General features: G+C 41.9%; 1 protein-coding gene across 9 annotated transcripts; it reads left to right on the forward strand.

The window, feature by feature from the left end:
• Positions 1-1,540: 1,540 nt before the first annotated feature.
• Positions 1,541-7,533, forward strand: ANKRD40CL (ANKRD40 C-terminal like). Of its 9 annotated transcripts, none has more exons than XM_042255794.1 (5): positions 1,541-1,599; positions 1,944-2,131; positions 4,810-4,890; positions 5,640-5,815; positions 6,638-7,533. In XM_042255794.1, exons 2-5 carry the CDS (start codon positions 2,098-2,100, stop codon positions 6,779-6,781), a joined length of 435 nt encoding a protein of 144 aa, XP_042111728.1. In that variant the 5' UTR covers positions 1,541-1,599; positions 1,944-2,097; the 3' UTR covers positions 6,782-7,533. The 9 variants fall into 9 exon arrangements, with proteins under 9 accessions (XP_042111728.1, XP_042111727.1, XP_042111726.1 ...); XM_042255793.1 differs by having other exon boundaries at positions 1,996-2,131; XM_042255792.1 differs by having other exon boundaries at positions 1,999-2,131.
• The last annotated feature ends 5,584 nt before the right edge of the window (positions 7,534-13,117 follow it).

Raw genomic sequence — 13,117 nt, forward strand, 5'->3', positions numbered from 1 at the left:
AAATTTGAGTATGGACTATGGTTTAGCTGAGAACATTATATCAAAGTTAGATTCCCTGATTTTGATCCTTGTTATCTTGGATATATAAGAGAATATCTTTGATATTAGGAAACACAGCCTGAAGTCTTTAGGGATAAAGGAGCATGTCTACAACATACTTTCAAATTTCAGGGGGAAAATATGTGAGGGTGTGTGTATTATACACATATACATGCATATATATATATACCAAGGAAGAGAGAGAATTAAAGCAAATATGGCAAATTGTTAATCATTGGTAAAGGGTATATATTCTTGTAACTTTTATGTAAATTTAAAACTATATCAAAATTAAAAGCTATCTCCCCCCCCCAACAAAAGCTAATATTTAAATAGAAGGGTCCCTTAACTGCCCAACATAATGAATGAAAAAAGACTCACACCCAGGCCTGTGTGGCTGCCTCCAAACAGTTTGCTCTTGCTTGCTAATGGGTTCTGATTTTTAACATTAGACTTTTTACTCTAGAGCATTTTTTTAAAACAATAAAACTATAAGGGAGTTCCCTGGTGGCCTAGTGGCTAGGATTCTGGACTTTCACTACCATGGCCTGGGGTTCAATCCCTGGTCAGGAACTAAGATCCCGCAGTCACACAGTGCAATCAATAAAGAAAGAAAAAAGAGGGTTCCCCAAAACAGCAAGAAAAAGTGAGCATTGTTGAGAGACTGCAGGAATGAACCAGTGAATGGGGAGTGGGCGAGTGTATGGACAGAGCAAGTGACATGGGGACGCTGGGATGCAAGAGGCTCCCCTCAAAGCACAAGCACTTTTATCCCCAGTCTCTCTGCCTTCACAGCCCCACCACACAGGTGAGGGGTGCAGGGTGGCTCTGTTCAAGGCTGATACACCCTGGCATTGGGGCTGGCCAAAGTGCATTTCCTTCCACTCCCTTAGGTCAAGCCAGGTGAATCCCTGCTGCTTCCTTTTCTCTGCCCAGGGCGGGGCCTCCTGCATTCTTGGCGGAAGGGCACCAGGCATGCTGAGGAGACAGCGTCAGGCTGGCAACAAGGTGACCCAGATCTAGCCCCAGGCCTGTGCTCAGCTGCTCCTGTGACTATCACGGAGCATTTATCTGCTTTGGGTCTCCATTTCCCCATTTGCACCTTAGACAGTTTGGTCCAATCAGTGACTTTCAGCTTTGGCCACACATTAAAATCAGCTGGGGGGCTTTTAAAATTTCACGGCCCAGACTGCACCCTGGAAAAAATAAGCAGGACTCACTGGAGGGTATAATCCCGACACCCGCATCACGCTTTGCAGGTGATTTCAATGCAGAGTTTGGTTTGAGAAACCTCTGGGTGCTGATCTCCACGGTTGCCTCTAGCCTCATGATAATAAGCCCCACCTGATGCCCCACTTCTGACACTGGAGTGTTCAATGAAATGGGAGAGTCACCCCAACATGTGAGCTCCTACCTTCAGCCCTTTGAGACTGCAGCCCTGCCCAGGACTTTGCCCAGCCCCACCCACCCTTCTAAACCTCCTGCTCCAGCCCCTGCCTTCACCATTTTGATGTTTGGAATCGAGGACTCAGGATCCTTGCCGAAGGGGAGTCTCCCCAGGTATGTGCCCAGGTGCTCTTGCTTTCTTGTCACGCACAGATGCTGAAGAAGGTGCTGGGAGAAAGGGAAGAGAGAACTGGGGAGAAGAGGGAGTCTGTTCGAGACACTGTTTGACTTTTCTTATCCCTTGAGGTAGTAGCTACTAATTTTTCCCAAGGAGGCCTGTGCCTCCAAAGGCCTCCCCTCTCAGGGGCTCTTGGGTGGGCATTATTAGCCTGCACTGCTTCCCCATGGACACAGGCTGAGAGGAAAGAGCATTGAATTTTAGTCCCTTCCTTCAGTTGCAGCAACCTGTGCAAGTCATACGAAACACCTGAGCCTTAGTTTGCCTATCTGTAAAACAGGCCGACCCTGCCCTATCTCACTGGCCAATGACAAGAACATATTGTTTCAAAGCAGACAGATGCACTGAGGCTTTAAAACATGCCTTTTATTTGATTGGAAGCTCAGTATAAATGCTGGAGGGGCTGCTGCTCTGACAGACTACAGAACTTACTCATGGCTGAACCCCAACTGGATATGAAGCCCTCAGGTGAGTCTTTAACTCCTGTTTCCAATATGGTTGTCAAGGAGGATAAGGGAGAGCCCGAGGAAGCGTGGGGTGTCCTTCTCCACTCTGCCAGTGGTGTAGTCAAGAGCAGAGCAAGTAGACCACGGGTCCTTTCAGAGGGAGGCAAGTATCAATAGCTGTGGTTAATAATAGCAGCCAGCAAATACTGGTGCTCAGTACATGTAGGAGTGGTTGTATTTTCTGTGCATTTTCTCATTCCTTCTTATAAGCTTGTGAGGTAGAGATTATTAATCCCATTTTCCAGATCAGAAAACAGGCTCAGAAAAGTGACTTGTCTAAGCTGTCACTGCTACTAAATAGCACAGGAAAAATTCAGATCCACATCTGCCAGACTTCAAAGAGCATGCTTTCTGACCTCTAAGAGACCCAGTCCATCCACAGGTCCATCACGAAAATGAAATGCTTTTGCACGTGGGGGTGTCTCATGCTGTGTGGCCTGAGTAGTGAAGGGGTGAGAAGGGCATTGTTACAGTTCAGGGTCACTCAGTCTCCCTGACCAGCACGGAGCTCCCTTCTCAGCTGGAGTGGAAGGGCACAGGGACATTATTTCTGTCTGGGGAGAGCGCTGCACTGGGCAAGACTGTCTTATTTTTTGGAGAAGCATTCAGCAGTGTGGAAAAAGTACGGTTTAAGCCCTCAACAGAACTGACTTCATGGGCCTGAGATCAGAGCAGTTGTGCAGGGTCCTACATCAGACAGACCTCACGCTTGGGATTAAGTGCTCTGTGGTTGCTGGCTTGAAATCTTTTATAATTTTGAGCTTGTTTTGTAAGCAAAATTGGCTGGGACAATGGAGCACCTGCTGAGAGACTGGGAGCTGTGGCTCGAGTGTGATTCCCCTCTCAGCCCACCACGCTCCAGCCTGCACCAAAGTCCCTCACTCTGCTGTCACCTTTGCACCTGGCAGTGACTCAAGCAAAAGGTGGTCAAGGCAGGGCATGCTCTGAGGTCCACAGGGCAGGGAAGAGGCAAGTCACCCCTATCCAGGTAACAGCATTCAGGTGGGGGGGGGGGGCCTGCAATTCCTTGGGTAGCCACTTTGCCCTGGGCCACATTTTCCCCAGTGGCTCCGACAGTAAAGAATCTGCCAGCATTGCAGAAGACCCAGGTTCAATCCCTGGGTCAGGGAGATACCCTGAAGAAGGAAACAGCTACCCACTCCAGTATTCTTGCCTGGAGAATTATGGACAGATGACAGGTTCCAGGCCTTTGGGATCGCAAAGGGCTACAGTCTACGGGATCACAGAGTTGGACATGACTGAAGGATTAACAATTTCTTGTCACTTTCCTCTTAACTAGGTCACACCCAGGTCCTGCCATTTCCTGGAGCAAACTCCAAGTTACTTTATCCTTCAGCCCCAATTTTCTTCTCTGAAAATGGGAATAATACCTTCACCCCATGGGATTATTGTAAGGCCAGTGAGGTTTCTGTTTGATTCTTTTTTCCAAAATGCAAGTCTGATTATGACAGTCTTCTCCTGAACACCGTCTAATGGCTTGACACTGTTCTAGAATAAAGACCTTTCACTCACACCAGCACTGTCCAATTAAAATATTACATAAGGCACTAGTGGTAAAGAACCCACCTACCAAAGCAGGTTAGACTTAAGAGACACGGGTTCAGTCCCTGTGTTGGGAAGATCCCCTGGAGGAGGGCACAGCAACCCATTCCAGTATTCTTGCCTGGAGAATTCCAAGGACAGAGGAGCCTGGCAGGCTACAGTCCATAGGGTTCAGAGGCACACAAGATAAGCGACTTAGCACACAAGCCACATAAGTAGACTTTTTTTGTAGCCACATTTAAAAGGCAGGTGAAATTAATTCTAATATATTTATTTCACCCAATAAACCAAAACTGATTTCAACATAAAATCAATATTAAAAATTGGGCTTTTTGCTGTTCCCAGGCCCTGAAAATCTCTTCTCCCTCCACCCTCTGAATCTAGTTAAGCTGACTCAACCTTCAGATCTCAGGTCACTTGGCCTTCAGGGAGGTCTTTCTCAACCCCTTCCAGGTATTCACACTACTGTGCATCTTGATCTCACCAGGCCTACAACTGTAAAATCACATTTACCTGAGGTCACCTGATTAATCTCTCTCTCCTGTTGTACACACTAGCACAAAGGTCACTTTGGGTTTTTAGTTGTTGTTTGAATCATTTCCCCAAGGATTAGCACCGCACACAGCAGCCTTGGGAAGATATTCTATGTAAAAGGCCTGGCACCCTGATGCTCTAATGTTCCCTCCTTTCACTTCCCTCTGGTTGAGAAACTTCTCCTTATTAAAGGGACTCTCTTAACTGTATAACTCTGCTAAAGATCTGGAGACACAAAACTCTCAATGCCAAATACATTTAAGTAGAAGCAAGTTAAGCACACAGATTATAAATATTTCTTCTTCAGGTTACATATCATTCAAAAATACTATCTCAGTTCCTTTTCATGATTTAAGCAGCAATTAAGGAAAATTCCTGTTCAAGTCTAATTACTGCCCTTTTCGAGTTTTTTCCTGTGAGGAGCTGCAGAGCAGAAAGTGGTGATGGGGCTCTATTGTCCCTTGTCTAACTGGCAGAGTTGGCACACAGCTAAATGCTGAGCTGCCGTTGTTTCTCACCTCTCCTGCTCCAATTCTTTCTCAGGTGAATATAAACAAGGAGGCTCAAATCAACAGTCGCCAACTGATCCAGGTGATAATACCAAACCTGATGACACCTGCCCAGGTGAGGACTCAACCCCTAGGTCATGATGCAAAGCCAACTTCATCATTTGGCTTCACCAACTTTCTCCACCTTTAGTCAAGACTGCTCCTTCTTATGACAATTAAGTTTTAAGACTTAAGACTCACCCAATGCCACTGTCTCCAAGTGAAAAGTGAAAGTTGCTCAGTCACGTCGGACTCTTTGCGAGCCCATGGACCATCTAGTCCATGTAATTCTCCAGGCCAGAATACGGGAGTGGGTAGCCATTCCCTTATCCAGAGGGTCTTCTCAACCCAGGGTTGAACCCAGGTCTCCCACTTTGCAGGCAGATTATTTACCAGCTGAGCCATCAGGGAAACCCAAAGATGTCTTCAAAGATGGTAGAATTATCCTGTTTATCTGCCCCTCAAGTCCCAGGGGATCCAACAGGAATCAACAGGATGATCTCCACCCTTAAGAATACAGCACCCCAGGGCTACACATTTTCTTCAAATGTTTCAAACCACCAACAAAGCACACCCAAGTCACACCCAACACAGATGTACTGCCAAAGGTACTGCATGTCACACACTGGGATTTTTAGATCCTGGCTTCACACTGCCTTTTGGTGAGTATAATGGGGCATATACCTGAGCTTGCCCAGCATTCCTATAAAAACCTCAGATAATTAAGTTTATATATACCTTTTATTATTTATTATTCAACGCTTTGCTATAATTGATGTTTAAAATGTTTATTTTCTTTTACATAAAAATGTGTGGGTGATCCAGAGCTGGTACTTAAAGTCAGAATTCAGAGCCACAAAGAAAATGACTTCATTGAAGTTGAACTGGATAGACAAGAGTTGAGTTACCAAAATCTACTACAAGCAAGCTGCTATGAACTGGGGATTAACCCAGAGCAAGTGGAGAAGATCAGAAAGCTACCAAACACATTGCTCAGAAAGGTAGGGTGTTTACAAGTTTCTAAATAGACACTGGGCTCTAGGTGGGTAAAATTATGTTCAGTGAAGCCGATCACTAGCTTTTGTATTATTAATATGAAAACAAATCCAAGACACTGGACATTTTAGCTGCAGGATAGCCAAACATGGTAGCTAGATTATTTTCAATCTGGTGCTTTTACAGATTTGCGTACCTTTAATTTACTCACTCTTTTTACTTCTCTGAATTACAAGCACCAAAATTTAAAACCCTACCTCAGTATGTATGGCCAGCCTCACATCTCAACAGACTGATCCCGGGGACAGAAAATACAAAGCCACTCTTACCTGCTTAGCAAAGTCAAGCCTCTGCAGTCTCAGGAAACAAAACGGGGCATTTTTATGTATTTTTCTGATTCAAAATAAATCTCATCTTTTAACTTGAGGGAAACTCTCATCTCTTTGGGCATTTTTTAAAAAGCAACTTTCAAAATGCCTTTTAGCAATTCTTATTGGTGCCCTGGCTTAACAGTATATTCTTTGTAAACTAAAAGTGGTGGGATGGTCATACTTTGAGAGAGAGAGAGAGAGAGAGAGAGAGAGAGAGAGAGAGAGAGAGATAGTGCCCTGGATGGACTAAAGTATTTTTTAAATTGAGACTTTATTCCCCTTGGAAATTAGCAACAAGGTCTGAAACACAAAAATGGGAAAGGAAAACAATCCTCAACTGCTGAGTCAGTTTACCATGGATGGAAAGAAAACAGTGCTGGGGCAATCCTGGTCAGCCTTTTCACCTAAGTTTACGTGTGTTTATGAACCATTATGTAACTTCTTTTTCATATTAAGGACAAAGATATTTTAAGACTACAGGACTTTCAGGAAGTAGAACTCATTTTAATGAAAAATGGAAGCTCTGCACTGACAGAATATACACCATCTCTGTTAGAGAAGCCCTGCTACAACAGCAATGCTGCCAAAATGACGTATTAAATCACAGAAATGAAAAACCGGAATCAATATTTTGTAAATAATGAAGTCTGGACGCATCTAACAGTTTGCTAACTTCATATGTGTACTTACTTCCTTGTTGTGCAGCTTCTCTAGGCTTGGGAGTAGAGCACGTTTAAAGTACTTTGACACCAGTTTATTTTGTAAAGTTGCACCCCAGTCCTGGTCAGGCACAGGTATGCACTCCCGAGACTCAGGACAAGTGGCCAGGCTCTGTTCACAACTCCATTAAGGGCAGGGTGAGCTAACTGGGGCTGGGAAAGCCAGGGCCCACTTGACACCCTGGTTTAAAGGTCCTAGCTTCTAAACCCATCTCTTACCATCATTTCCGTCTTACAACTCTGAAATCTACAAAATGGTGACAGGGTAACAGGCAGGAAGGCTAGGGGTCCCCAGGCAGCAGACTTTTTTTCTTCTCTTAAACAGGAGGGAACAAATGTCAGATACAATTTTTTCCCTTCTCTATACAAAATTAAAAGGTTTAAAATTTCTATGTTGTCATGACACCTGGTTCCACCTGAACTTTTCTCAAACCTTGAGCTAACCAATGTGTTTTTCTTATGGAAATGCTTTTCTTAAGCTATGTTAATGAACTATGTATTTACCTTAGACTCTTTCTTCAAGTCAGTTCCACCTAAGACTCAGAACCAATAATGGCTCAACAAACCAGTATGTTTTACTCATGGAAATGTGCTCTTAAGCTATGTCAATAAAACTATGTATTTGTTCAGAAACCTGCCTCTCTTCAAGATTCATGTCAATTTTATGGCACAGGATGACTCACCTTGTGCCAATGCTATCTCAAAATGCATGTTATGGGTGAGGGGTCTGATGCCACTCTCTTGAGTTTTGAGACATTTCCTTTCTCGCAGTTTATATAATTTCTTGCTGAAAATTAGCAAGAGGGCACTCTTTCTGCCCCTTTCTGATGTCTGTGTCAGAAGTTTTCTTTTATACTTAATAAAACTTTATTACACAAAAGCTCTGAGCTATTAAGCCTTGCCTCTGGCCCAAAGGCCAAGAATCATGGTGGTGTACACAGCTCTTAACCTCCTTTAAATGGCAGGACTTACACAACTTGAGTAACAACTTGAGTAACCACTTTTTAACCTAACAACTTGCAGAAGAGCCAAGACACAGCATACAGCACTGAATTTGCACTCCTGCCTGACTGCATTTACCAACTTTCATTAATACTCACTTTTTTACACACCAGTGTGAAGTCATCGCTAACTCTTATGCAACTGAGGAAAAAGTACCAGAGACCTCCTGGGCAAGTACAATGTCTTAATCTCCTCCAGCACTTGAAATAAGCCATCCCTCTCTCATCTCCAAATCCTCAACAGCTCACTTCTGATGAAGGGTGAAGGGACAGTAAGACATTGCATCAACATTTCACCCAATGCCAAAAAAAAAGGGAAAATGTTCTGAACAGTGCAAGTGAAATGTGTACCATTTTATTCATGAAATGAGTATGAAACCTAAATCTGTGGTTTACTTAGTACCCATGGGGTTTTGGTTAGGAGAACCTCAGCACCAAGTCTAAGTCTGGCATCCAACTCACACTTTTTAAGATAGCATGCCCCCTAATGAAAGCCAGTGCCACCCAAAGCTCGGTGTTCCATTGCCAGGGCTGTGACGGGGGATGAAAAGGGGCCAAGCCCCAAGTGCTTTGTCCCTGTTATTTTCAATCTGTCTTAAAGAAGATAAATTGAGGCATGGGCTGAGGGTTGGTTAATCACTGCTTGTGGAAAAGAGAGATTTTAGGTTGCTTTTAAGTGAACATGGTAGAATAAATTTATTTGAAAACAGTACTGTTGGAAAGCTTACAATAGAACCTGCACAGGTGTCACCTAGTGAAGCAAAGAAAGATCAATAAGGGCAATTACCACAAGGTTGATAAAATATGCATACCCATTTCAAGTTAATACAGCCTGCATCAAATGTATTTTCTAGAAGCAACACAGCTTTAAGGCTGCAGATTAATAAATATCTGAAGCATCAAGAGTAATTTTAATGGAAATTTTTTTTTTTTTTTTTGCCACACTACCTGGGACAGGGGATCATAGCTCCCTCACCACCAGGGATCAAACTCACTCCTGCAGTGGAAGTACAGAGTCTTAACCACCAAACTGGGAGGGAAGTCCCAAGAATAATTATTATGTATTTCATGCACAGATAGTAAAAACTTAAATTTCTGAGTGACATACAATTCTGCTTAAGATTATGTCATTTTCAAGTCACTGAAACAAATGAGTTACCAGAATGCTATCCTAAAAAGATTTCCAGAACATATTTAGTAGTGGTCTAGAATGCTTATGGTTCATTTATAATGAAGTGATTTGTGGTATTTATTTGGAAGTATACAAGGGCCACGGGTAACTGATACAAGGCCTTTTAGCTACATGAATTTTATATACTCTAGTCAAGGCTATGGTTTTCCAGTAGTCATGTACGGATGTGAGAGTTGGACTATAAAGAAAGCTGAGTGCCGAAGAATTGATGCTTTTGAACTGTGGTGTTGGAGAAGACTCTTGAGAGTCCCTTGGACTGCAAGATCAGTCCTGGGTGTTCATTGGAAGGACTGATGTTGAAGCTGAAACTCCAATACTTTGGCCACCTGACGCAGAGAGCTGACTCATTTGAAAAGACCCTGATGCTGGGAAAGATTGAGAGGAGGAGGAGGAGGAGGAGGAGATGACAGAGGATGAGACGGTTGGATGGCATCACCAACTCAATGGACATGGGTTTGGGTTTGGGTGGACTCCAGGAGTTGGTGATGGACAGGGAGGCCTGGCGTGCTGCAGTTCATGGGGTCGCAAAGAGTCGGACACGACTGAGCGACTGAACTGAACTGAGGTGCCTTTCAAATTTCAACCACTTCCCCTTTACAGAGCAAACATTATTTAAACACTTCATGTAAGTACACTTATTAAGAGTAAAACAAGGACCAAGAGTAGCCCCTCTGAGGTGATAATGTAGCCTGAACAAAGGGAAGGACGTGCTGACCATGGGTCAGGAGAACGGCAGGTTTCCTTCTTAGATTGGTATAAGTCAAGGAGAAAAAGCTTCTTTGGAAGCTGATTATACAGAAACAGAATCAGTTTCCTGGCAGACACCCAAATGAAAATTACTTCAAGATAAAAATAATGTATCACAAAGAAAACATACATGGAGGCCCTGTCTCTAGCTCTAAAGACTACAATCAAAACCCTAAGTCTGGAACTCGAGAAACAATACTCTAAACCTATCACTTTAATTCCATGAAATACACTGTTTATGTATCTATTTTACTACTTACTACCTACATCAAGACCTTTTCCCATTTTTTAAAATTTAAATTTTATTAAGAAATATACATACAAAAGCACATACACATACAGTTTAAAAGAGAAACCACCCACCCAGCTTCAACAATCACCACCAGTTCTTCTGAAGGATCCTCTTGCCCTTCAGGATCTCCCTCCAATACACTGAATTGTGTTAGATCATTTCCTTGCTTTCCATTTACCATGTATTTATGGACTGGTTTTGACTTTCACAGAAAAGGAACTGGATTATTCTTCCGCAACTTGCTTTTCTGACCAGAGACTCATCCACGTTCATGTGCGGCTGTAGTGCAGTCTGCCTTCTTGGAATCCCACTACAGGAATATACCACATACTGGTCCCCTGGTCTGTTGGACATTAAAGTCTTTCCAGTTTGTCTTTGCCTCCTTTCCTCCTATTACAAATGCTGCTGCTATGACACGCATGCACACATGTTTCTCTAGGGTGTGTATCTAGGGATGGGACAGCCAGAAGTCACAGCACAGTTGGACCCAACTGTTTTCTGAAGCTGTTGTTCCTGAACATTTTTAAAGCTAATGACAACTGATCTATTTGGGATGGCCAAGGGGAAGAAACAGATCATCTATGAAACTCAAACTGCATTTTTAAATTAGGAAATTAAAAAATCTAATACAATGAAAAATACATTTACTTCTTTTACTGAAATGGACTTTTGAAACTACATTTTTTAACTTAAAATTGCTATCTCCTATATCCCAAATGTTTCTAAATACACTGGGTGAAAAGAGCAAGATTCAAAAAATATGCTGTACTATGATATATTTTAAGAAATTCATACATATAAATGATTACATCCCTCACCACCCACCTTCCCACAAAAACCACTTCGAAAAATAATTAACACTAGTAGCTCCTGGACAGGAAGAGCAGGAGCAGAAGAGACATATCACAAAACACCTCTGTTGTTTTTCCAAACCATACACAAGTCTGTCATACGAAATTCTTAAAAAGCAGTCACCCGGGGATTTTTTCATAAGCTAAAAATCAGTCCAAACTCAAACCTGAAAAACAACCCTGCGGGAAGTCCCACCCCACAGAAAATATACACAAGTTCAAGTATTTTTCATTTTATGCACATTTAAAAAATACTCACACAGCTCATCTACAACACATTTTTGAAAGCACAGAACAGACACAGTTAAAAACACTTCCATCCTAAACTGTTCAGTTTTAACATCTCTAAAAATTTCTAATCAAGTGACCGAACCCAACCCACATGTGGTCAAAGTATTCTCACACCTTAGATATATGGCTGTAACACTATATTGAAGAAACCAGACAGATCACCTGCAGGTAAATAATGTTATATAAGGAAAGAAGGTGTCTCTAGGCTGGGTAACAAAATTAGCTCAAGAAGGCAAGAAAGCTGTTTTAATACAACTTGAAAAACTATTGTATTATGATCTGTTTGAAGAAAAGATGTTTTAACAAAAAGGGTGAAGACGAGTGTCACTACCCTGCAAAAAGGAGGATGCCAGAACAGCAATTACCAGGCTCAATTACCAGGCTCCCACCAGACCAGTATGAACTCAAGTTTATCCAATTTATTTAAATCAGTAAAATTTATGTCTTTTAGTGATACATGCAGAAACATTTGTAAATTAAGTATGTCTGAGACTTGCCTGAAAATAACAGGGACAGGGGACACACACACAGAGTAAGAATGGTCACTGAATCTTATGGTGATGAACTTTAATCAGTTAACTACACTGTCCTACTTTTGCATCTTAAATTTTCCAAAATAAAAAAAGTTTTAAGAACTGATTGCTGCTTGCAGTCTTACCAAGTAATCTTCTGGTTAATAAAAATCGGCTCCCCCTGAAGGCTTTTCAAAGAGAAATACGCATGAAGCAACTGACAACTTTTTGGTCTGCACCAGAGAAATGTTATTTCTCAATGTAAACAAGCACATGACCACTACATGGGATTCTTGTGAATTTGGTTAGTAAGAATAACTTCCTTGAGCCTAATTAATTTGGGGTGTTGAATGTGACCCAATTTCTAGATCTCCAAAACCTTCAGTCACAGACCCCTCAAGCGACCAGGCCTCCCCTTCAAATTTCGTATTAAGTTCATTAGTGATCCATACAGATGAAGATGATGAAGACTTCATAAACTCATTTACTGTACTTCATTAAAATAAATTAGCGAACGAGTCTACGTGAGGCAGAAGATAACAAACTTGGCATTTTAGTACACGATTTAACCCCTTAATGGCTAAGTATCTTAATACTTAAATAAATTTCTTCTGATTTCTATTTTTCTTAATACTCAGTAATAGAAACTGGTAAACTATCACTTTATGACCTTTATTCTATAACCATATCTTGTCAAACTACACAAAGCAGTGCTTGGGATGTGGCTGACTTTGTGTTAGACTGTTTTCCCATCTTACATTAATTCTCACAAATTGAGAATCCATCTATCTTCATCTAGTTGAGCCAAGAGTGCTGTCCCCACGGCATTATTTCATACAAAGCCTCTGAAGCGTCATTCTTTTCCAAAGCTTGGTGGAGGTTATTTTAGTAAATTCTGTAGCCTATTATTATGTCTACTAGAACAACTACAGTGGCATGAAGTGAGGCAGTGGACTGTGAGGTGGAGACCTAGATTCCACGTGCTAGTTTCTCCATCAACATGAAGTCCTAAGACATCAGGTAAGTCATTTAACATACCAACTCAAGTTTCTCTACCTATAAACTGATGGCAATATCTGAAAACTATAAATCATGAAGAACTGTGATTTATATGAACTATGACACATGCGGCTGGAGCTAATAGTACTTTTATACAATCAACAAGCTGGCTACAGGTAGAAATGTGCTGCCAAATTTGCCATACATGACCCCCACACACACTCCCATTACCTTTAACATTTTTTAAAAATCCTTGTTTCATGTGATACACTCCATACACAGAAATAAATATATTTATAAGACCAGGTTAAAAAAATCTTGATACAGGATTT

The sequence above is a fragment of the Ovis aries genome, chromosome 11 (genome assembly GCF_016772045.2).
Source record: "Ovis aries strain OAR_USU_Benz2616 breed Rambouillet chromosome 11, ARS-UI_Ramb_v3.0, whole genome shotgun sequence".
Lineage (NCBI taxonomy): Eukaryota > Metazoa > Chordata > Mammalia > Artiodactyla > Bovidae > Ovis > Ovis aries.

Bases quoted from the DNA above. Each gene is read 5' to 3' on its own strand.
- ANKRD40CL (XM_042255794.1), top strand. From the start codon at position 2,098: ATGGCTGAACCCCAACTGGATATGAAGCCCTCAG. The intron at 2,132-4,809 runs GTGAGTCTTTAA...ATTCTTTCTCAG, and splicing joins ACTGGATATGAAGCCCTCAG to GTGAATATAAACAAGGAGGC. The intron at 5,816-6,637 runs GTAGGGTGTTTA...TTTCATATTAAG, and splicing joins CAAACACATTGCTCAGAAAG to GACAAAGATATTTTAAGACT.